We start from the raw sequence: 25,816 nt of genomic DNA on the forward strand, positions 1-25,816 counted from the left end.
GGGCCCCCATCTCCCCCACTCCCCTTGTATGTCCCACGTACATGGGGGGGGGGGGGCCCCATCTCCCCTCCATATGTCCTATCCAATGCAACCCCCCCTCCATGTGTCCCAGATACATCGGGGGCCCCATCTCCTCCATATGTCCTGGACACATCAGGGGGGCCCCCATCTCCCCCCACTCCCCCTGTATGTCCCACGTACATGGGGGGGGCGCCCCACTCCCCCGTATGTCCCGGGTACATCTGAGGGGGGGCGGCCCTAACTTCCACCCCCCCCCCCCATATACACTCTAATCCCTGAATCAAATTGCACCCCGTCGTGTTTGTCCCCTCCCCTCCGGGATCACCATTACTTTTCATTGGATGATGTACAAAGTTATACCGATTGTACAGGAATCTTACTGTGGGTGGGGCAATGATCTGTCCAATCAGAAAACTACAGAAAAAGGCAGAGCAGATTGCAGGAAGTGTGATTGTCCAATCCTACCTGGGTGTGTGTGTGTGGGGGGGGGGGGGGGGGCTGCAAAAAAAAAACCTCATCTGTCACACAGCAATGGAGCAATGGCACTTTTATCCACTGATGGCACATCCCCCCCCCCCCCCCCCCCATGGTGTGAGTCAGAAGCGGGTAGACTGTGTGGTTGTTGGTAGTCCTCCATGCAGCCAGACCTCTGACCCTGCTCTCTTTTCTTATTGTAGTTCGTCAGATGCTGGAGAGTGGATTCAGCGCCAACCTGTACAACGAGGACGGCCTGACAGCACTTCACCAGGTAGGTGACCCCAGGGTGGGGCGGTGCGTCGGGGCTGTGGTGGTTGGCGTGGGGGACTTGATTTGTGGGAGGAGGGACTGGCTGTGGTTGCGGGCAGAGGGGCTGTGGTTGTGGGCGAGGGCACTTGGGTTGTGGGCTGGGCCTGAGGGGCTATGGTTGGGCAGAGAGGCTGTCTGTGGCGGAGGGGTTGCGGGCGGGGGGCTGGGACTGTGGTTGCGGGGCGGAGGGGCAGGCTGTGGTTGTGGGGCGGGCTGTGATGGCGGGCAGAGGGGTTGTCTGTGGTGGAGGGCACTTGGGTTGTGGGTGGGGGGCTGGGGCGGAGGGGCTATGTTTTTGGTAGGGCTATGTTTGCGGAGGGGCTGTCTGTGGTGGCGGGGCAGAAGGCACTTGGGTTGTGGGCGAGGGACTGAAGGGCTGTGCTTGCGGGCAGAGGGACTGTGTTTGTGGGCGATGACGCTGGGGCAGCGGTGCTGTGATTGTAGGGCGGAAGGGCAGTCTGTGGTGGGGCGGATGGGCAGGCTCTGGATGCGGGACAGGCTCTGATGGTGGGTGGATGGATGGGCTGTGTGTGGGGGCGGGGCGGAGGGGCTGTGGTTGTGAGTGAGGGCACTTGGGTTGTGGGCGGGGGGCGGAAGGGCTGTGTTTGCGGTGCTGTGGTTGTGGAAGAGGGCACTTGGGTTGTGGGCGGGGGCTGGGGTTGGGGGTGGAGGAGTGGGCTGTGTATGTGAAGCAGATGTGGTTGCGGGGCAAGCTTTGATAGCGGCGGAGGGGCTCTCTGTGGTGGCAAGGCGGAGGGCACTTGGGTTGTGAACGGGGGGGCTGTGGGTAATGGTAGTGGGTGGAGGGGCTGTGGTTGCAGACGGAGGTCTGTGGCGGGGCAAAGGGTGGATGCGGGTCTGTTTTGCGGGCGGAGAGGCTGTCTGGGGCGGAGGGTGGGTGCGGGGCTGTGTTGTGGGCGAGGAGACTTGGGTTGCGGGGGAGGGGCTGTTGTGGGCGGAGTATGAACATTCGGTCTCCTCCTCCCCAGTGCTGTATCGATGACTTTGAGGCGATTGTGCGGTTGCTGATCGATGCGGGGCCGATGTGAACTCCTGTGACAGTGAGCTGTGGACGCCCCTCCATGCCGCCGCCACCTGCGGGCACCTCCACCTGGTGGAACTTCTCATCAAACAGTAAGAGGGGGAGGGTACAGTGGGTGTGGTCTGTGCCCAGTGGGGGTTGGGCTTTCTGTAATATGTCACATGTCCATTGGGTGAGAAGACTCTCTGCTGCATTTGCAAGGGTGATTGGTGGAAGAGGGTGTCGGGGGTGTGGCCACTTGGGGGGGGGGGGGGGGGGGGGTGGGAGAGGTGGATCCGGGGGTTCAACGTCTCTTCTTCTTCCCCCAGCAATGCCAACCTCCTGGCTGTGAACTCTGATGGGAACATGCCCTATGACCTCTGTGAGGATGATGTCACACTGGACCACATAGAGACCGCTATGGCAGAGCAAGGTGAGTGCCCCTCCCCCACGGCAGAGACCAGCCAATGGTCAGACTTCACCCCCTTCTCCAGAATAATAGAGGAAGCAGACGCTGTCCTCTGTCCTCCACGGGCCGCCCCTCCTCCCACCGTCCTCCCCCGGGCCACCCCCTCCTCCCGCCGTCCTCCCCGGGCCGCCCCCTCCTCCCGCCGTCCTCCCCGAGCCGCCCCTTCCTCCCACCGTCCTCCATCTCCTGCGTTCTCACCACCTTTGTTTTGCTTTTCTCCAGGAATCACTCAGGAGAGGATCGAGGAGTCGCGGGCGGCCACAGAGAGGAAAATGGTGGCCGACATTCAGCAGCTCGTGGAGTCGGGGTCAGAGGTCAATGCTCAGGATGAATCTGGCACCAGTTTGGTGAGTGGTGTAAATCGTCCGGAATTCCCATCTGCCAACCGGCATTTGTCAGACAGTGTATTGGGACAGATGACATTTATATATCCTGTGTGATGCCACGCCCCCCCCGCCCGTATTGTGTGTCTGTGTGATGCCACGCCCCCCATCCGTATCGTGTGTCCTGTGTGATGCCACTCCCCCGTGTGTCCTGTGTGATGCCACGCCCCCCACTGTATATTGTGTGATTCCACGCCCCCGCTGTCCGTATCGCGTGTGTGATGCCACACCCCTGCTGTCCGTATCGCGTGTGTGATGCCACGCCGCCGCTGTCTGTATTGTGTGTCCTGTGTGATGCCACGCCCACCGCTGTCTGTGTCCTGTGTGATGCCACACTCCTGCTGTACGTATCGCGTGTGTGATGCCACGCCCCCCGCTGTCAGTATCGTGTGTCCTTTGTGATGCCACGCCCCCCGCTGTCTGTATCCTGTGTGATGCCACGCCTGTCGGTGTCGGGTGTCCTGTGTGATGCCACGCTCCCCCCGCTGTCCTTATCGCGCATCCTGTGTGATGCCACACCTCCCGTTGTCCGTATTGTGTGATGCCACGCCCCTGCTGTCCGTATCGTGTGTCCTGTGTGATTCCACACCCCCCTCTGTCCGTATTGCGCGTCCTGTGTGATCGAGGAGTCGCGGGCGGCCACAGAGAGGAAAATGGTGGCCGACATTCAGCAGCTCGTGGAGTCGGGGTCAGAGGTCAATGCTCAGGATGAATCTGGCACCAGTTTGGTGAGTGGTGGAAATCGTCCGGCATTTGTCAGACAGTGTATTGGGACAGATGACATTTATATATCCTGTGTGATGCCACGCCCCCCGTCCGTATTGTGTGTCCTGTGTGATGCCACGCCCCCCGTCCATTTTGTGTGTCCTGTGATGCCACGCCCCCGTCCGTATCGTGTGCCCTGTGTGATGCCACGCCCCGTGTGCCCTGTGTGATGCCACGCCCTGTGTGATGCCACGCCCCGTGTGCCCTGTGTGATGCCACGGCCCCCGCTGTCTATCGTGTGATTCCACACCCCGCTGTCCGTATCGTGTGTCCTGTGTGATGCCACACCCCTGCTGTCCGTATCGCGTGTGTGATGCCACACCCCTGCTGTCCGTATCGCGTGTGTGATGCCACGCCCCTGCTGTCTGTATTGTGTGTCCTGCGTGATGCCAAGCCCACCGCTGTCCGTGTCCTGTGTGATGCCACACTCCTGCTGTACGTATCGCGTGTGTGATGCCACGCCCCCCGCTGTCTGTATCGTGTGTGTCCTTTGTGATGCCATGCCCCCCGCTGTCGGTATCGTGTGTGTGTCCTTTGTGATGCCATGCCCCCCGCTGTCGGTATCGTGTGTCCTGTGTGATGCCACGCCCCCAGCTGTCGGTATCGTGTGTCGTGTGTGATGCCACGCCCCCGCTGTCGGTATCGTGCGTCCTGTGTGATGCCACGCCCCCCGCTTTCGGTATCGTGTGTCCTGTGTGATGCCACGCTCCCCCGCTGTCCGTATTGTGTGATGCCACGCCCCCGATGTCCGTATCGCGTGTCCTGTGTGATGTCACGCCCCTGCTGTCTGTATTGTGTGTCCTGTGTGATGCCACACCCCTGCTGTCCGTATCGCGTGTGTGATGCCACGCCCCCACTGTCTGTATTGTGTGTCCTGTGTGATGCCACGCGCCCACTGTCTATCGTGTGATGCCACACTCCTGCTGTACGTATTGCGTTTGTGATGCCACGCCCCGCTGTCCGTATCGTGTGTCCTGTGTGATGCCACACCCACCGCTGTCGGTATCGCGCGTCCTGTGTGATGCCATGCCCCCGCTGTCCGTATCGTGTGTCCTGTGTGATGCCACGCCCCCGCTGTCTATCGTGCGATGCCACGCCCCCGCTGTCTATCGTGCGATGCCACGCCCCCGCTGTCTATCGTGTGATGCCATGCCCCCGCTGTCTGTATTGTGTGTCCTGTGTGATGCCACGCCCCCCGCTGTCTGTATTGTGTGTCCTGTGTGATGCCACGCCCCCCGCTGTCTGTATTGTGTGTCCTGTGTGATGCCACGCCCCCCTGTCTATCATGTGATGCCACGCCCCGCTGTCCGTATCGTGTGTCCTGTGTGATGCCACGCCCCCACTGTCTATTGTGCGATGCCACGCCCTCGCTGTCTGTATCGTGTGTCCTTTGTGATGCCACGCCCCCGCTGTCTGTATCCTGTGTGATGCCACGCCCCCCGCTGTCGGTATCGTGTGTCCTGTGTGATGCCACGCCCGCTGTCGGTATAGTATGTCCTGTGTGATGCCACGCCCCCGCTGTCCGTATCGTGTGTCCTGTGTGATGCCACGCCCCCACTGTCTATTGTGTGTCTGTCGGTATAGTATGTCCTGTGTGATGCCACACCCCTGCTGTCCATATCGCGTGTGTGATGCCACACCCCTGCTGTCCATATCGCGTGTGTGATGCCACGCCCCCGCTGTCTGTATCGTGTGTCCTTTGTGATGCCACGCCCCCGCTGTCTGTAGCCTGTGTGATGCCACACCCCCGCTGTCGGCATCGTGTGTCCTGTGTGATGCCACGCCCCCCGTTGTCCGTATTGTGTGATGCCACACCCCCTTCTGTCCGTATCGCGTGTCCTGTGTGATGCCACGCCCCCACTGTCTATTGTGTGATGCCACACCCCTGCTGTCCATATCGCGTGTGTGATGCCACACCCCTGCTGTCCATATCGCGTGTGTGATGCCACACCCCTGCTGTCCATATCGCGTGTGTGATGCCACGCCCCCGCTGTCTGTATCGTGTGTCCTTTGTGATGCCACGCCCCCCGCTGTCGGCATCGTGTGTCCTGTGTGATGCCACGCTCCCCCGCTGTAAGTATCGCGCATCCTGTGTGATGCCACGCCCCCCGTTGTCCGTATTGTGTGATGCCACACCCCCTTCTGTCCGTATCGCGCGTCCTGTGTGATGCCACCCCCCGCTGTCCGTATCGTGTGTCCTGTGTGATGCCACGCCCCCACTGTCTATTGTGTGATGCCACACCCCTGCTGTCAATATCGCGTGTGTGATGCCACGCCCCTGCTGTCCATATCGCGTGTGTGATGCCACGCCCCCCGCTGTCTGTATCGTGTGTCCTTTGTGATGCCACGCCCCCCGCTGTCGGCATCGTGTGTCCTGTGTGATGCCACGCTCCCCCGCTGTAAGTATCGCGCATCCTGTGTGATGCCACGCCCCCCGTTGTCCGTATTGTGTGATGCCACACCCCCTTCTGTCCGTATTGCGCGTCCTGTGTGATGCCACGCCCCCACTGTCCGTATCGTGTGTCCTGTGTGATGCCACGCCCCCACTGTCTATTGTGTGATGCCACACCCCTGCTGTCAATATCGCGTGTGTGATGCCACGCCCCCGCTGTCTGTATCGTGTGTCCTTTGTGATGCCACGCCCCCGCTGTCTGTAGCCTGTGTGATGCCACGCCCCCACTGTCCGTATCGTGTGTCCTGTGTGATGCCACGCCCCCACTGTCTATTGTGTGATGCCACACCCCTGCTGTCAATATCGCGTGTGTGATGCCACGCCCCCGCTGTCGGCATCGTGTGTCCTGTGTGATGCCACGCCCCCCCGTTGTCCGTATTGTGTGATGCCACACCCCCTTCTGTCCGTATCGCGTGTCCTGTGTGATGCCACGCCCCCACTGTCTATTGTGTGATGCCACACCCCTGCTGTCCATATCGCGTGTGTGATGCCACACCCCTGCTGTCCATATCGCGTGTGTGATGCCACGCCCCCGCTGTCTGTATCGTGTGTCCTTTGTGATGCCACGCCCCCCGCTGTCGGCATCGTGTGTCCTGTGTGATGCCACGCTCCCCCGCTGTAAGTATTGCGCATCCTGTGTGATGCCACGCCCCCCCGTTGTCGGTATTGTGTGATGCCACACCCCCTTCTGTCCGTATCGCGCGTCCTGTGTGATGCCACCCCCCGCTGTCTATCGTGTGATGCCACGCCCCCACTGTCCGTATCGTGTGTCCTGTGTGATGCCACGCCCCCACTGTCTATTGTGTGATGCCACACCCCTGCTGTCCATATCGCGTGTGTGATGCCACGCCCCCGCTGTCTGTATCGCGTGTCCTTTGTGATGCCACGCCCCCCGCTGTCGGCATAGTGTGTCCTGTGTGATGCCACGCTCCTCCCGCTGTAAGTATCGCGCATCCTGTGTGATGCCACGCCCCCCCCCCGTTGTCCGTATTTTGTGATGCCACACCCCCTTCTGTCCGTATCGCGCGTCCTGTGTGATGCCACCCCCCGCTGTCTATCGTGTGATGCCACGCCCCCACTGTCCGTATCGTGTGTCCTGTGTGATGCCACGCCCCCACTGTCTATCATGTGATGCCACACCCCTGCTGTCGTATTGCGTGTGTGATGCCACGCCCCCGCTGTCTGTATTGTGTGTCCTGTGTGATGGCACGCCCCCGCTGTCCGTATCGTGTGTCCTGTGTGATGCCACGCCCCCACTGTCTATCATGTGATGCCACACTCCTGCTGTACGTATCGCGTGTGTGATGCCACGCCCCCGCTGTCTGTATCCTGTGTGATGCCACGCCCCCCGCTGTCTGTATCCTGTGTGATGCCACGCCCCCCGCTGTCTGTATCCTGTGTGATGCCACGCCCCCAGCTGACTGTATCCTGTGTGATGCCACACCCCCGCTGTCTGTATCCTGTGTGATGCCACACCCCCAGCTGTCTGTGTCCTGTGTAATGCCACGCCCCCCGCTGTCGGTATCGTGTGTGATGCCACGCCCCCCGCTGTCGGTATCGCGTGTCCTGTGTGATGCCACGCCCCCGCTGTCAGTATCCTGTGTGATGCCACGCCCCCAGCTGTCTGTATCCTGTGTCCTGTGTAATGCCACGCCCCCGCTGTCGGTATTGTGTGTGATGCCACGCCCCCCGCTGTCGGTATCGCGTGTCCTGTGTGATGCCACGCCCCCCGCTGTCTGTATCGTGTGTGATGCCACGCCCCGCTGTCTGTATCGTGTGTGATGCCACGCCCCGCTGTCTGTATCGTGTGTGATGCCACGCCCCGCTGTCTGTATCGTGTGTGATGCCACGCCCTCGCTGTCTGTATTGTGTGTGATGCCACGCCCCCGCTGTCTGCATCGTGTGTGATGCCACGCCCCCGCTGTCTGCATCGTGTGTGATGCCACGCCCCCGCTGTCTGCATCGTGTGTGATGCCACGCCCCCGCTGTCTGCATCGTGTGTGATGCCACGCCCCCGCTGTCTGCATCGTGTGTGATGCCACGCCCCCGCTGTCTGCATCGTGTGTGATGCCACGCCCCCGCTGTCTGCATCGTGTGTGATGCCACGCCCCCGCTGTCTGTATCGTGTGTGATGCCACGCCCCCGCTGTCTGTATTGTGTGTCCTGTGTGATGCCACGCCCCCCGCTGTCTGTATTGTGTGTCCTGTGTGATGCCACGCCCCCCGCTGTCTGTATTGTGTGTCCTGTGTGATGCCACGCCCCCCGTCTATCATGTGATGCCACGTCCCCGCTGTCTATTGTGTGATGCCACGCCCTCGCTGTCTGTATCGTGTGTCCTTTGTGATGCCACGCCCCGCTGTCTGTATCCTGTGTGATGCCACGCCCCCCGCTGTCGGTATCGTGTGTCCTGTGTGATGCCACGCCCCGCTGTCGGTATAGTATGTCCTGTGTGATGCCACGCCCCCGCTGTCGGTATAGTATGTCCTGTGTGATGCCACGCCCCCGCTGTCCGTATCGCGTGTCCTGTGTGATGCCACGCCCCCACTGTCTATTGTGTGTCTGTCGGTATAGTATGTCCTGTGTGATGCCACACCCCTGCTGTCCATATTGCGTGTGTGATGCCACACCCCTGCTGTCCATATCGCGTGTGTGATGCCACGCCCCCGCTGTCTGTATCGTGTGTCCTTTGTGATGCCACGCCCCCGCTGTCTGTATCCTGTGTGATGCCACGCCCCCCGCTGTCGGCATCGTGTGTCCTGTGTGATGCCACGCCCCCCCGTTGTCCGTATTGTGTGATGCCACACCCCCTTCTGTCCGTATCACGTGTCCTGTGTGATGCCACGCCCCCACTGTCTATTGTGTGATGCCACACCCCTGCTGTCCATAGCGCGTGTGTGATGCCACACCCCTGCTGTCCATAGCGCGTGTGTGATGCCACACCCCTGCTGTCCATATCGCGTGTGTGATGCCACGCCCCCGCTGTCTGTATCGTGTGTCCTTTGTGATGCCACGCACCCCGCTGTCGGCATCGTGTGTCCTGTGTGATGCCACGCTCCCCCCCGCTGTAAGTATAGCGCATCCTGTGTGATGCCACGCCCCCCCCGTTGTCCGTATTGTGTGATGCCACCCCCCCTTCTGTCCGTATCGCGCGTCCTGTGTGATGCCACGCCCCCACTGTCCGTATCGTGTGTCCTGTGTGATGCCACGCCCCCACTGTCTATTGTGTGATGCCACACCCCTGCTGTCCATATCGCGTGTGTGATGCCACACCCCTGCTGTCCATATCGCGTGTGTGATGCCACGCCCCCGCTGTCTGTATCGTGTGTCCTTTGTGATGCCACGCCCCCCGCTGTCGGCATCGTGTGTCCTGTGTGATGCCACGCTCCCCCCGCTGTAAGTATCGCGCATCCTGTGTGATGCCACGCCCCCCCCCCGTTGTCCGTATTGTGTGATGCCACACCCCCTTCTGTCCGTATCGTGCGTCCTGTGTGATGCCACCCCCCGCTGTCTATCGTGTGATGCCACGCCCCCACTGTCCGTATCGTGTGTCCTGTGTGATGCCACGCCCCCACTGTCTATCATGTGATGCCACACCCCTGCTGTCCGTATTGCGTGTGTGATGCCACGCCCCCGCTGTCTGTATTGTGTGTCCTGTGTGATGGCACGCCCCCGCTGTCCGTATCGTGTGTCCTATGTGATGCCACGCCCCCACTGTCTATCATGTGATGCCACACTCCTGCTGTACGTATCGCGTGTGTGATGCCACGCCCCCGCTGTCTGTATTGTGCGTCCTTTGTGATGCCACGCCCCCCGCTGTCTGTATCCTGTGTGATGCCACGCCCCCCGCTGTCTGTATCCTGTGTGATGCCACGCCCCCCGCTGTCTGTATCCTGTGTGATGCCACGCCCCCCGCTGACTGTATCCTGTGTGATGCCACGCCCCCCGCTGACTGTATCCTGTGTGATGCCATGCCCCCCGCTGTCTGTATCCTGTGTGATGCCACACCCCCAGCTGTCTGTATCCTGTGTCCTGTGTAATGCCATGCCCCCCGCTGTCGGTATCGTGTGTGATGCCACGCCCCCCGCTGTCGGTATCGCGTGTCCTGTGTGATGCCACGCCCCCCGCTGTCTTTATCCTGTGTGATGCCACGCCCCCAGCTGTCTGTGTCCTGTGTAATGCCACGCCCCCGCTGTCGGTATTGTGTGTGATGCCACGCCCCCGCTGTCGGTATCGTGTGTCCTGTGTGATGCCACGCCCCCCGCTTTCCGTATCGTGTGTCCTGTGTGATGCCACGCCCCCCGCTGTCCGTATCGTGTGTCCTGTGTGATGCCACGCCCCCCGCTGTCCGTATCGTGTGCTGTGTGATGCCACTCCCCCCGCTGTCCGTATCGTGTGTCCTGTGTGATGCCACTCCCCCCGCTGTCCGTATCGTGTGTCCTGTGTGATGCCACTCCCCCCGCTGTCTGTATCGTGTGTCCTGTGTGATGCCACGCCCCCCGCTGTCCGTATCGTGTGTACTGTGTGATGCCACGCCCCCCGCTGTCCGTATCGTGTGTCCTGTGTGATGTCACGCCCCCCGCTGTCTGTATCCTGTGTGATGTCAGGCCCCCCGCTGTCTGTATTCTGTGTCCTGTGTGATGCCACGCCCCCCGCTGTCCGTATCGTGTGTCCTGTGTGATGCCACTTCCCCCGCTGTCCGTATCGTGTGTCCTGTGTGATGCCACTTCCCCCGCTGTCCGTATCGTGTGTCCTGTGTGATGCCACTTCCCCCGCTGTCCGTATCGTGTGTCCTGTGTGATGCCACTTCCCCCGCTGTCCGTATCGTGTGTCCTGTGTGATGCCACGCCCCCCGCTGTCTGTATCGTGTGTGATGCCACGCCCCCGCTGTCTGTATTCTGTGTCCTGTGTGATGCCACGCCCCCCGCTGTCCGTATCCTGTGTGATGCCACGCCCCCAGCTGTCGGTATCGTGTGTCCTGTGTGATGCCACGCCCCCCCGCTGTCGGTATCGTGTGTGTGTGATGCCACGTCCCCCGCTGTCGGTATCATGTGTCCTGTGTGATGCCACGCCCTGTAGGTGAAGCTTCTCCATGTATACAGGGTCCTGTTCTGTCCAATAGTTGTCCCTTGTGTGGGCGGGGTTTCATTTCTGAACCTGTGATTTGCATTGGAGAACAGCACTAATGACGCCCTGTAATTGGGTAGGCTCCTCCTTCCATGGGGGGGGTGGACCTGCCCAATCAGTTACAGAGGCGGGGCAGACGCGGCCTCAGAAATGTGTCCATATGGCATAAATACCCTGCAGGGGGCAACTAAAGTGTCAGAACCCCAAACCCAGGCCAGCTACATGGACCCCAATACACAACCTGGCCCGGCTCTGATCATGTATGGTCTCTATACTTTGTATAGAATGGGATCACCGGGTCGGTGGCAGAGTCGTGTTCTCCTCCCCCTCCCCCCTCCTCCATGAATAATTGAAGCTTCTCATGTCTGTGGTGTCATGTGACTCCCTCACCGCGCCGGAGACGTCTCCTCTCATTACCCACAAGACATATAATTCCCAGACCGGGAAACACATGACTGGGGGCCCCAGAACCCCAATAAATGGAGCGCTCAATGTGCTGGCCCGGTCTGGTCTATATATGAGGTGTTCTGGGCTCTGTCTGGTCTATAAATTAGGTGTTCTGGGCTCTGTCTCCTGTGTATATATATATATAGGGTGTTCTGGGCCTTGTCTGGTTATATATGGGGTGTTCTGGGCCCTGTCTGGTCTATATATGGGGTGTTCTGGGCCCTGTCTGGTCTATATATGGGGTGTTCTGGGCCCTGTCTGGTCTATATATGGAGTGTTCTGGGCTCTGTCTGTTGTGTATATATGGAGTGTTCTGGGCTCTGTCTGTTGTGTATATATGGGGTGTTCTGGGCTCTGTCTGGTGTATATATGGGGTGTTCTGGGCTCTGTCTGGTCTATAAATGGGGTGTTCTGGGCCTGGTCTGGTCTAAATATGGGGTGTTCAAGCCCTGTTTGGTCTATATATAGGGCGTTCTTGGTCTGGTCTATAAATAGGGCATTTTTGGCCCGGTCTGGTCTATAAATAATGTGTTCTGGGCCGGTCTATAGGGTGTTCTTGGTCTGGTCCATAAATGGGGTGTTCTGGGCCCGGCTGGTCTATACATTTTGGTGCTCTGGACATATAAGTAGGGTGCTCTTTCTCTGGCCTATATATAGGGTGTTATAGGCCGGGTCTGGTCTAAATTTAGGGCGTTTTTAGTCTGGTCTATAAATGGGGTGTTCTGGGTCTGGTCTATATATGGGATATTCTGGGCCCTGTCCAGTCTATAAATGGGGTGTTCTGGCCCCAGTCTTGTCTATATATGGGATATTCTGAGCCCTGTCTGGTCTATATATAGGGTGTTCTGGGTCTGGTCCAGTCTATAAATGGGGTGTTCTGGGCCTGGTCTTGTCTAAATATGGGGTGTTCCGAGCCCTGTCTGGTCTATATATATATATACATTGAACTGTTCTTACAATTCCAAAATGGTGAAAGGTGTGATGTGATTGGTTCCGCCCACTGACTGCAGACTATCCTGAACGAGTTCTTTTGTCTCCTCAGTTGCACATCGCGGCTGCCAATGGTTACTTGGAAGCTGCCGAGCTTCTCCTGGATCACAAAGCTGCACTGAACGCCAGGGACTGCGATGGGTGGGAGCCACTCCACGCCGCGGCCTGCTGGGGACAGGTGAGAATTACGGGGCAGAATGAGGACCCCCTTATCCCCCCCACTCGATATGTACACCTGTCTGAAGAGTTCTGTGTGTGTGCCAATCTGTCTTCCAGATCCCGCTGGTGGAGCTGCTGGTCGCTCACGGCGCCGACCTGAATGCAAAGTCCTTGCTGGATGAGACGCCACTAGGTGTGTATAAAGGGTTAACTGTCCCAAATGTACGTCTGCAGACTGGTGTCCCTTCCCCCCAGACCATGGGCCAGCCGTTACACACAATGCAGTCATATCCACACACAGTGCTTGGGGTATGAGGCCTCCTGGGATCTGCAAATGGGCCAATCGGATCCTCGTCCTCTTGTAATGAGGAATTCTGGGCATGACAGTAGAACCCATTAGAGAGATGAAGTCTGCCTTCCCGGAGGACGGGGTTCTGGGTGGAACCATGTATATCGAGCATGCTGGGGTTCACACTGTGTCCCTCTTCCTAGAGCTCATCAGTGTGTAGCAGGGACCTCCGCTCTACTGGAGAGACCATAGCTGGCCACAAATCTGTGCCATCATCAGTCTGTACCAGAGGGGGGCGCTGGTCACCGATCTGCCTGGTCCCAGTTCTTATCTGAGGGCAGATCTTGGGTGTTCACCTCCAGTTCCAGCATATCCTCACATTCCATGTGCTGGGACCTCCTGTCCATTGCCCTTTTAACAAAAGGTTCTACACTCCGCTTGAGTGCTTCAGTGATATACCACTTCCTCCCAGTCTGAATATAGATGTCAGATATTCCAACCGCTGACAACCACAAAACAAGACAAGACTCGTTTGGTTGCTGTACATGAACTGTTTATTAGAACAAGAATATAGTCTTATATACAGTTAGAGGAGGCCCCTCCTCCTGCTCGTATTACTCTAACAATACACCTGTAACCAGAAACCTAATTAACATGAGCCAATTATCTAATCATTTACCCAGAATTGGTGACTCGGAGATATGACCTTTCAGGGCAGACTTGCCGTCTCCTCCCTGACAACTTACAATACACATATGTATAAACGCATCCCACAATAGTTTCCAAGGAGACAAAGGTGTGTTAATGAGCACAATAAATGCTTTGGTGAAAGACCCAGGCTTTCCAGATCTCATTAATTGGCATTCCTTTCACTGACATCTGTCGACCGAGTCCCAAGCTGACCGAGACCATCATGGCCTCCTTAATAATGTCCTTTTGCATCAAATAACAGAATATCTTCCTAAATGCTTGCAGCTTCCTCAAATGGTAGGGCCCATCGTGGGTAGCCAAGAGGCTAGCATTCAGTCCTCTCCAAAAGCCTCTGTCACGGCCCTTAAAGCCCCTCCCCCCCCTCTCCAGCCAAGATGGGCTCCTGGGGGTACAGAGGGCCAGATGAAAGATGGAATTGCCCAAACCGAGTTCAGCAGTTTCCAGGGATTACCCCATTCGTGGAGCCAAAACAGAGACCGATAAATCACATGAAGAATCCTCCTGTACCCCTATGGGCCGTATGTGGGATCTGTGGTCTGGGCTGGTCCCTGGGTTCCCCCCCCGGCACGTCAGTGATCTGGAGTTTGGGGGTCTTGGGAGGACTTTGGTGACCTGGAATTTGGGTCCCAGTCGGAAGGGGAGAGAGCTGGGGGGGGGGCCCATATATTTCCCCCCCCCACCCCCCCACAGGTCAGGTGTTGGCTGTCTATGACCTCCATATAAAGGGTCTGAGTGTGGAAATCTGACCCCCCCATTCAGGTCCCCCAACATCATTATTGAGCTGGTGATCTCCATGTCACCCTCCTCCATACATCCCGAGTAGATTCTCTGATACTCGCATTGATCACCTCCACTCATCTCTGAATTCATCAGAACCCCCCCAATCCTGATGCCGACACCCCCTATTCCTGACACCCAGCCAATGCTATTCTTTCCCCAGACGTGTGCGGCGATGAGGACGTACGGAACAAACTGATGGAGCTGAAACACAAACATGACGCCATCAAGAAATCCCAAGACAAGCACAAGAGCGCCCTCCAGAGGAGAACTTCCAGTGCGGGCAGTCGGGGGTAAGTGAGCGGGGGATTGGTGTCCTCGGGGGGGGATATGTTGGGTGAATAGAAAGTCAGACGGGAAGTCCCTCACCTCAGTAAGAGGTCCCCATGAAACTGACAGGCGAGTTTTATCTACATGAAAAGATTTGGGTTTAGCTCCTCGGAGGATCCATCTTCTGTGCGCCCCTCTGAAACGAGCTCTCCTTTATTACTGGGGGCTAAGCCCCGCCCACTATCACATCTCTGCCCAATAAGAGACTCTCATTGGTGTGGGGGTTTGATGGCAGATTTAGAGCAGCTCTAGTAGTGATGTGGAACTAGTTTCAGAGGGGCACACGGGGCCAATAAACGTTCTCCAATATAATGGTGGGTGGGCTCACTTCATCAATTCCAGATAGTGCCCTCCTGGCAGGAGCAGAAGAGTCCCACGTTGTAAAGGGGCACCCTGGGGCTGTGTGTAAATTCCCCCCCCCATCCCCATCCCCATCCCCACCCCATAATCTGAGGATCGGGAGTATTCGCCACCAGCGTGTGATTGGGTGCTTTGAAGCCAGGAATTATAATACCGAGGGGGATCCTCATTTCTGAGGGGAGGGGGAGAGCCTAATTTCATGGGGGTTGGGATCCTCATTTCTGAGGGGAGGGGGAGAACCTCATTTCATGGGGGTTGGTACCCTTATTTCTGAGGGGAGGGGGAGAACCTCATTTCATGGGGGTTGGTACCCTTATTTCTGAGGGGAGGGGGAGAACCTCATTTCATGGGGGTTGGTACCCTTATTTCTGAGGGGAGGGGGAGAACCTCATTTCATGGGGGTTGGAATCCTTATTTCTGGGGATAGAACCTAATTTCATGGAGGTAGGGGGGAATCTCATTTCATGGGGGTGGGGGGGGGGGGGGGTTGGGATCCTTATTTCTGGGGGGAGAGTGAGAACCCCATATTTCATGGGGGTTGGGATCCTTATTTATGGGGGAAGAACCTCATTTCATGGGGGGAGGGGGAGAACCTCATATTTCATTGGGGGGGGGGGGTTGGGATCCTCATTTCTGGGGTAATTCATACAGATGGGGGAGGGATGGTCCTGGGGATGATTGGTCGGTTTTGTGTGTCCGCAGGAAGGTGGTACGCAGGGTGAGTGTCACGGAACGCACCAATCTGTACCGGCGGGAGCACCAGAAGGAGGCCATGGTGTGGCAGCAGAGGGGGACTCGGGAGAACGAGCTGCAGGACGAAGAGGAGGACAAATCTGCCAACACGGAGCCCAAGCAACTGGTGAGTGGTGGAGTCTGTCTCCCCCTACAGCCCAGAGGAGGTACTGCAACTCTTAGCAATACCTGGCTATATCGCTGCTCTGAGTATATATCCAGATATAGTGCCTCTCTTGGGGTATATACCCGGGTGTAGTGCTATTCTCTAAGTATATACCCCAAGAGAAGCGATATACCCAGAGAGCAGCAATGTGTCTGGGTATATACCCTCAAGAGAGGCACTATAACTGCATATAGTGCCACTCTCAGGTTATATACAGGGTGTAGTGCTGCTCTAAGTATATACCCGGGTATATTTCTTTTCTTGGGGTATATACCTGGATACAGTGCTGCTCTCTGGGTATAAAATGAAAAACAAGCAATGATATCTGCGTCTGGATATATCATGAATATTGAATGCAAGCAGCTGGCATACAACACAATGATTGCCGTATATATAATATACAAGAGTCCATACAAAGTGCAGGAGGTAGGAGATGGATGAAGAGACGGTGGATAGCAGAGGAGATAGTTGAAGACGGCGGATACCGGTGGAGATGGTTGAAGAGACGGCAGGTACCGGTGGAGATGGATGAAGAGACGGCGGGCATCGGTGGAGATGGATGAAGAGACGGCAGGTACCGGTGGAGATGGATGAAGAGACGGCGGGCATCGGTGGAGATGGATGAAGAGACGGCGGGCATCGGTGGCTGAAGAGACGGCGGGCATCGGTGGAGATGGATGAAGAGACGGCGGGCATCGGTGGAGATGGATGAAGAGACGGCGGGCATCGGCATCGGTGGATGAAGAGATGGCGGGCATCGGTGGATGAAGAGATGGCGGGCATCGGTGGATGAAGAGATGGCGGGCATCGGTGGATTAAGAGACGGCGGGCATCGTGGAGATAGATGAAGAGACGGCGGGCATCGGTGGAGGTGGATGAAGAGATGGCGGGCATCGGAGGTGGATGAAGAGATGGCGGGCATCGGAGATGGATGAAGAGACGGCGGGCATCGGTGGATGAAGAGACGGCGGGCATCGGTGGATGAAGAGACGGCGGGCATCGGTGGAGATGGATGAAGAGACGGCGGGCATCGGTGGAGGTGGATGAAGAGACGGCGGGCATCGGTGTAGGTGGATGAAGAGACGGCGGGCATCGGTGTAGGTGGATGAAGAGACGGCGGGCATCGGTGTAGGTGGATGAAGAGACGGCGGGTATCGGAGGACGTAGAAACGAAGAACCTCTCATCAACTTCAGTCCATAATAAACACACCACCACGCCAATAAATATATCTTCTTACCAGAAACGGGCAATAACCGGGCAGAGGGTATATGGCACATGCAAAACATTTAGGGAGGTGACCTCATCAGCCGACCATCAGAATCAAAGCTGGGAGCTCACAAGGTATAGGGATCCTCTGCAGGTTCCAATCGACCACCAATAAACCGTATCAATCGGTGAAAGTGATCATCACCATGAAAGGGAAAGGAGGCGGCACATGGTGAAGCCGTGAAAAGAAATCTCCAATTTATTTGATCACAAACCTCATATAATACAAGCATGTATGAATGGCGTTTTGTAGCGTGCCGGCGTCCTCACTGCGTCACCTGATGCATTTCATCCTATTGGCCGTCTTCAGAGGTGTAGCAGAGAGGACCACACACGCTGTTATGTACGCACAGCCGGGGTCATCGCTACCGCATGTGCATCACTGGCAACGCTGCGGCTGGAAGTGACGCTTGAAGATGTAAATGAACAAATCCTAACAGAACTTTACCAACAACTAAATACAATCAAATTACTAACTATAATAAAATGAATGTGCAGCAGAAATAAATGACTACAAATGATAAATCTACTAAAATCTTCAGGATTAATGAAGACTCCCGCCTGAGGGTCAAACCCTGAATGATACAAAAAGATTTTTATACCAATGTACCAAATCCATAAAGTGACATGTAATGTTACAAATGATATAACATATAATTGGGACATGCGAGTGGAACACACAGATCGTTATTATGCTAAAAAGTAAATAAGCATAAAAAAATATTAAAAATACATCTATATATCCCAGGAACCTAACTTAAAAAAAACACAAAATCGAGGGACGTCAAGTGTCATTGATAAAGCAGTTGATGTCCCAATCTATGTTTAGTCCATGCGGCACATAGCATTTGATAGAAAATGGAAGAACTCTGGACAGCCACGCTCAGCTATGAGTAAGCGCTAATTTTAGCATGAAACGCGTCAGTTTTTTGTTCTGTATTTTTTCCCTTTGCTGCTGTGATTTGTGTGATGTGAGGTTTTTCATTTGAGAAAATAAAGTCACAGTTTACTTTATTCGATCCGGAGTGCGGCTGGCCAGAGTTCATCCGTTTTTCTATCCATTTGGTTTGTGCAATCAGCCTGCACCTGGGACCCCTATTTGTCTGGAGGAGAAGCAAACAGTTTTCTGGTGGATTGGCCTGGAGCGGTGGAGCCCTTTTTTTTTTTCCTTTGTCGACATAGCATTTGATCTCATAGATCCACCAGGTTTCAAATCTTGAGATCTCACGAAGCTCCCTCTCCAGTTTGGGGCGAGTCGATCTACGGCCACAAAAACTGTACCCGTGGATCTTCGTTGTGTCACCAGATACAGATATAGACTAGATATAGTGTCTGGCTAAACGATGGGTGGGAAAACCACGTCTAACGTTGGCCACATGCTTATTGATAGGACACCTTCATGGCTCTGGTAGTGCAGCCAACATATTGAAGGCCGCATGGACATATGATCCAATACACCACATTCAGAGGGGTGCAGCTGATGAAGGTGTCAATTTTTGTGGCTCATGAGCTCTATTTTTGATTTTATTAGGGCTCCAGTCACTGCATTTCCTACAAGGAAAAAGCTTTTCAGTTTCTGAAAAAAGGAAACCCTATTTGGAGCGTCGAGGATATTTGGTGCCACCTGTAGGTTTAATGGAGGAGCACCATGAAGGACCACAGCCGGATGATCCGGGAGGGTTGTCCCGACTTCCTGTCATTCTTCAGAGCATTCCAATGTTTGGACACAATTTTATTAACGTTTCAATTCTGATGAGAATAACTAGAAATAAAAACGTAACCAAAGTCTTTCTATACGTTATTAGCCTGAGGTGCCCCAGTTAGCGGGATCTGTCTCTAAATGACCCACTTTGGTGACGATCTCATCCAATTCATCTGAAGCATTTCCCCTTTCCACAAGTCTAGAATTTAGAACCGTTGCTTGTTGGATATGATCCTCATAGACCAGGGGTGTCCAAACTTTTTTTAAAGTGGGCCGGATTTGATGAAGTGAACATGCGTGAGGGCCGACCATTTTGCCTGACATTCTTTGAACCATTGAAAATTCGGTCTAAGTGTGTCCATCCGAGCACGAATACACGGCCCAACAAGAATTCTCTTGCCTTTGTTGCACTCGTTCCCAACACACAGACGAATGCTCTGCACTTTAGGGGGCACCGTTAATTCTTAATGGTACCCCACACATTGGAAAATGTAGGGTGCTTTTGGTACAGTGCAATAAAAAATAAACACACACAGACACATGTGCGCACACACACACACACAGACACATGTGCGCACACACACACACAGACACATGTGCGCACACACACACACAGACACATGTGCGCACACACACATACAGACACATGTGCGCACACACACATACAGACACATGTGCGCACACACACATACAGACACATGTGCGCACACACACATACAGACACATGTGCGCACACACACATACAGACACATGTGCGCACACACACATACAGACACATGTGCGCACACATAGACACTTGTGCACACACACACATACAGACACATGTGCGCACACACACACATACAGACACATGTGCGCACACACACACATACAGACACATGTGCGCACACATAGACACATGTGCGCACACACACATACAGACACATGTGCGCACACATACAGACACATGTGCGCACACACACACATACAGACACATGTGCGCACACACACACACATACAGACACATGTGCGCACACACACACACATACAGACACATGTGCGCACACACACACATACAGACACATGTGCGCACACACACACATACAGACACATGTGCACACACACACACATACAGACACATGTGCACACACACACACACATACAGACACATGTGCGCACACACACACACATACAGACACATGTGCGCACACACACACATACAGACACATGTGCGCACACACACACATACAGACACATGTGCACACACACACACATACAGACACATGTGCACACACACACACATACAGACACATGTGCACACACACACATACAGACACACACACACACATACAGACACGTGTGCACACACACACAGACACGTGTGCACACACACACACACACACAGACACGTGTGCACACACACACACACATACAGACACGTGTGCACACACACACAGACACGTGTGCACACACACACACACAGACACGTGTGCACACACACACACACAGACACGTGTGCACACACACACACACACGTGTGCACACACACACACACACGTGTGCACACACACACACACACGTGTGCACACACACACACACACGTGTGCACACACACACACACACATATAGACATACATGCACACAAATACAGACACATGCATACACATACATACATACACACACATGAATAAAGGCCTTTTTAACACTAATCTAGCTTGTAGTACAGTACCTTTGCAGCTTCCTCATTCAGCCGGGTACTGCACTGTAGGGGGAAGCAGAGAGCACAGCACAATCCTCTGCACTTTACTTTCACTTTTGAAGCTCACGGAGCTTCTCACAGTGCCGGGGATCGGCTGATCTGACAGCCCTGATCCCGTAGCACAATAAATTGAGAAAGACCAGGCGGGCTGTTCAAAACCGGACCGCGGGCCGGACTTTGGACATGCCTGTCATAGACGGTAGAGTTTCATCTAATATGGATGAATTGATTTTTAGGGGAGTCGGGAGGGATGATGGCCGCTCTCGCTGGCAATTCTATCCCCTTCTGTTTATGGATTTGAAGTACGTTGATGTAACTTCTATATTTAAATCCAAGAAGTTAATTTTGGATAAACTCGCTTCAGTCTGCAAAAAGATCCCCAAACAATCGTTGAGCTGTTCAGAAAAACGTATTTAGAGATGTCACCATTCCATAGGAGAAGGACGTTGTCAATATACCTCCCCTAGAAGACCAATTCTGGCCTCCGAGAGGAAAAGACGACGTCCTCCTCCCGCTTGGCCATACTGGGGGCATATTTAGCCCCCATGGCTACCCCCTCAATCCTGGCGAGAAAAAGAGCCTCCGAACCAAAAGTCATTCTGGGAGATTGCAAAAGTCGGTCATTTTAACACAAAAGATATCCGATGTGTGGATAGAGAGACGTCCCTTTTCAGAAATGTCTCTACTGCTTCATATCCGTGCTCGGGGGGGAAACGATCGTCCACATCGGCTTGGCCAATAAATAGCCCTCCCTCCATACGACATCCCCCAGGATTATTATAACCTGAGAGGAATCCTTTAGAAAAGAGGGATATTTATCATTTGTAGTCATTTATTTCTGTTGTACATTCATTTTATTATAGTTATGATTTGTTCATTTACAACTAAATACAATCAAATTACTAAGAGAAGCCAATAGGATGAAATGCATCAGGTGACACAGTGAGGACGCCGGTGCGCTACAAACTGCCGTTCATTCTCATTCATACATGCTTGTATTATATGAGGTTTGTGATCAAATAAATTGGAGATTTCTTTTTACGGCTTCACCATGTGCCGCCTCCTTTCCCTTTCATGGTGATTATCGCTTTCACAGATTGATACGGTTTATTGGTGGTCGATTGGAACCTGCAGAGGATCCCTATACCTTATGAGCTCCCATCTTTGATTCTGATGGTCGGCTGATGAGGTCACCTCCCTAAATGTTTTGGATATGCCATATATCCTCTGCCCGGTTATTGCCCGTTTCTGGTAAGAAGATATATTTTTCGGTGTGGTAGTGTTTATTATGGACTGAAGTTGGTGAGAGGTTCTTCGTTTCTACGTCCTCCGGTACCCACCGTCTGTTCATCCATCTCCATCGATACCTGCCGTCTCTTCATCCACCTCCACCGATACCCGCCGTCTCTTCATCCACCTCCACCGATGCCCGCCGTCTGTTCATCCACCGATGCCCGCCGTCTCTTCATCCACCTCCACCGATACCCGCCGTCTGTTCATCCATCTCCACCGATGCCCGCCGTCTGTTTATCCACCTCCACCGATGCCCGCCGTCTGTTTATCCACCTCCACCGATGCCCGCCGTCTGTTTATCCACCGATGCCCGCCGTCTGTTTATCCACCTCCACCGATGCCCGCCGTCTGTTTATCCACCTCCACCGATGCCCGCCGTCTGTTTTTCAACCTCCACCGATGCCCGCCGTCTGTTTATCCACCGATGCCTGCCGTCTGTTCATCCACCGATGCCTGCCGTCTGTTCATCCACCTCCACCGATGCCTGCCGTCTGTTCATCCACCTCCACCGATGCCCGCCGTCTGTTCATCCACCTCCACCGATGCCCGCCGTCTGTTCATCCACCTCCACCGATGCCCGCCGTCTGTTCATCCACCTCCACCGATGCCCGCCGTCTGTTCATCCATCTACCTACAGCACTGTATATAGACTATATATTATATACCTGATATAGTGCCTTTCTTGGTGTATATGCCCAGATTACTATGCTGCTCTCCATATATGTATCCGGATACAGTGCTGCACTCAGGGTTTAGTGCATCTATTGGGATTTATACCCGGGTGTAGTGCTTTTCTCTGGGTATATACGGGCGTAGTGCCGTTCTTGGAGTATTACACTGACGTCCCCAGATTGGCAGTTGCTCGCGCACCTCTCTGATGCCGGCAGCCCCTGGGGGCGGGGTAACACGGGATAGTTATTAAACCTGGGGGTGGAATATCATGGGATGGATATTGCACCTGGGGGCCGGGGTATCGCGGGATGGATATTGCACCTGGGGGCCGGGGTATCGTGGGATGGAGATTACACTGGGGGGGGGGGGGGGGGGTAGCATGGGATGGAGATTACACCTGGGGGGGGGTAGCGTGGGATGGAGATTACACCTGGGGGGCGGGGTATCACAGGATGGAGATTACAGCTGGGGGCCGGGGTATCGTGGGATGGAGATTACACATGGGGGGCGGGTATCGCGGGATGGAGATTACACCTGGGGGGCGGGGTATCGCGGGATGGAGATTCTACAGGGGGACATTTATCATTCTCTGATCCCATTTCCTGTTTGTGTCTCCCAGCCCCCACAGCCGGAGTCAGACCCTCCGAGGTCGTCGGAGACGGAGGTAGAAGAGCGCGGTGGAGCGTCGGAGAAGCAGCCGCATTCTGTCCCGGTGTCGCAGAAAAATGGCAGCATTCGCGCCGCCCCCAAACACACCTTCTCAAAGCGCTTGGACCGCAGCGTGTCTTACCAGCTGGCCACCCAGGCGGAGCTCTGCCCAGACCTGACTCACGAACGCTCCCACCACACGCTCGCAGAGCTGAAACGCCAACGGGTGGCGGCCAAGGTACAGCGGCAGGCTCCTCCCCCGCCCAGCACGGATACCTCCGACCAAGCACAAGACACTACTGAGCCGGTTCCACCCGATCCGGTCTATTACACTACCGCCAGCGGAGAGCCGCCACTCCTGAAACTCATAGCACCCGCCGAGGAAAGCACGCCAGTGGGGAAGAGACCTTGCTGTGGGGTCATGTGACTGGGGACAAGCTCTCACCGCCCCCTTCTCTTCAGATGGAGCGGCTGGCAGAGAACCCCGGGGGCGGGCACTACCCCGGGACTTCCGCCTTTTTATGATCTATTTTTTAATTGAAGGTGTTGTGTATAATTTAATGCCATCATGGAAACTCTGGGGCGGGGCAGTGGGAGGAGACATTTCTTGAGGAACTCCCCCAAGGAGCAGCACTAGCTGAATTGGGGATCATTCACCAGCAGCACACCCAGACTGGGTTGAGCCACTAACATGTAGTCTGACACCTACGTTTTTTTTTTTTTTTTTAATGGGGGTGGGGTGTGCAGGTTTGTGCGACAGCCAATCAGATGTGTTGCATGACGCAGCAGCTGTGATCGGATTGATGTCACCTCCCCCCTCTGGGACACACGATGCCAGATCCGGACTCTGCCCGCCGGTCGGCCTGGAGCAGAATTCCGTCCAGTCAGGGTAAAAGCTATGCATGTCGTCACCGGGACACACAATCACCATCCAGGGATAATGGTGTACAGGCTGAACATTTCCTTCACATTTAGAATGATTACATCATCTTGGCACAAACATCAGCCGCTCAATTGCAGTAGCAAACCAGATGATGGCCACACCGCTTCTGGCGTGCTTCACCCTGATTGGTGGTCAAAGCACCTATTGGAGCAAGGTATGTCACAGAGGGTGTGGCTATTATAATTATTATTGCTCTGACAATCAAGATAAATAAATATTTTTATAACTGAAACCAGCAATCAGTGTGGCCCTGAAGGGCACTAGAGACGGGGGGCCCTTTAATCCAGAAATATCACTGCATATTTCCTTGCGTCTGTAGAGCCAGGAGACCAGCAGAGAGAATGAAGCCCTCACTGCCCACCAGTAGGGAGCTCATCAGGGTAACACTGGCCATGTGTCCCGGCTACTGTCACTCTCTGACCAGCAGTTTGACTCCATGTCATGTTCTTCTGAGGTCCTCAGCTGTACTCATTCCCTGACCAGCAGTCTACCCCCAGAAATCTGCACTTTGTTAACACTTTCATGGATCCCAGTTTATAGTCACTCTCTGACCAGCAGTCTGACTTCATGTTGTGTTCACATATCTGAGGCTCCCAGCTACAGTCATTCCCTGACCAGCAGTCTAACCCCCGACGTCTACACTTTAACAATTCCAAAGTTCCTAGGTATAGTCACTCTCTGACCAGCAGCCTGACTCCATGTCATGTTCTTCTGAGCTCCTCAGCTGTACTCATTCCCTGACCAGCAGTCTACCCCCAGACATCTGCGCTTTGCTAACACTTCCATGGATCCCAGTTATAGTCACTCTCTGACCAGCAGTCTGACTTCATGTTGTGTTCACATATCTGAGGCTCTCAGCTACAGTCATTCCCTGACCAGCAGTCCTAACCCCCGACGTCTACAATTTTAACAATTCCAAAGTTCTTAGGTATAGTCACTCTCTGACCAGCAGCCTGACTCCATGTCATGTTCTTCTGAGTTCCTCAGCTGTACTCATTCTCTGACCAGCATCCCGACTCCATGTCATTCACATGTCTGAGGCTTTTTTTAGATGGTCATTCCCTGACCAGCCGTTGCACCACAGATGTCTGTGTTTTGGTAACACTTCCACGTCCTCGAGTTACTGTCACTCTCTGACCAGCAGTCTCACACCTCCGCAGCTACAGGCACTCCTGACATGGGCAGTGCCCTCACTATCTGAAACGTTTTTCATGGTCACAAATTTTCTCTCATTTCTGATCTGAGTAGATGTGGAATGTTCCACGAAGTTCTGTGATTATAAGATATAAAGGTTTATTTTATTAATTTCACTCAATGTTGTCTGTGATTTTGTCTCCTGTCTTTGGTGTGTCAGTCCTGGGGGGCGCTCGGCCTCTTAGCTCGGGCCGGGGGGGGATCTTCTCTCTCATCCATGGAGGGGCACCTGATTCTTCAACAAATGGTTTTGCTGCCGCCTACAGGAGGTTTGTACAGCGGCAAATAATAAAACGATAGGCTGGCCTCTGAGATATAACGCCACCCATGAGCAGCATGGTTTGTGTTGGTGTCCGCGGAGGAGGGGACTTCAAGAC

At 54.8% G+C, this 25,816-nt stretch overlaps 1 protein-coding gene across 1 annotated transcript; it reads left to right on the forward strand.

Moving 5' to 3' along the window:
- Nucleotides 1-698: 698 nt before the first annotated feature.
- Nucleotides 699-25,555, forward strand: LOC144000281 (protein phosphatase 1 regulatory subunit 16A-like; the record flags this gene model as incomplete). The annotated part of the gene is given in 10 exon segments (XM_077494014.1): nt 699-769; nt 1,797-1,836; nt 1,839-1,941; nt 2,158-2,261; nt 2,520-2,644; nt 12,511-12,636; nt 12,735-12,810; nt 14,558-14,687; nt 15,787-15,943; nt 23,274-25,555. Coding segments are annotated over 10 exon segments (1,388 nt in total), but the record flags the coding sequence as incomplete, so codon positions are not given.
- Nucleotides 25,556-25,816: the final 261 nt, after the last annotated feature.

Source organism: Lithobates pipiens, unplaced genomic scaffold (assembly GCF_037356315.1).
Source record: "Lithobates pipiens isolate NorthernLeopardFrog02 unplaced genomic scaffold, aLitPip1_a1.2 Scaffold_214, whole genome shotgun sequence".
Lineage (NCBI taxonomy): Eukaryota > Metazoa > Chordata > Amphibia > Anura > Ranidae > Lithobates > Lithobates pipiens.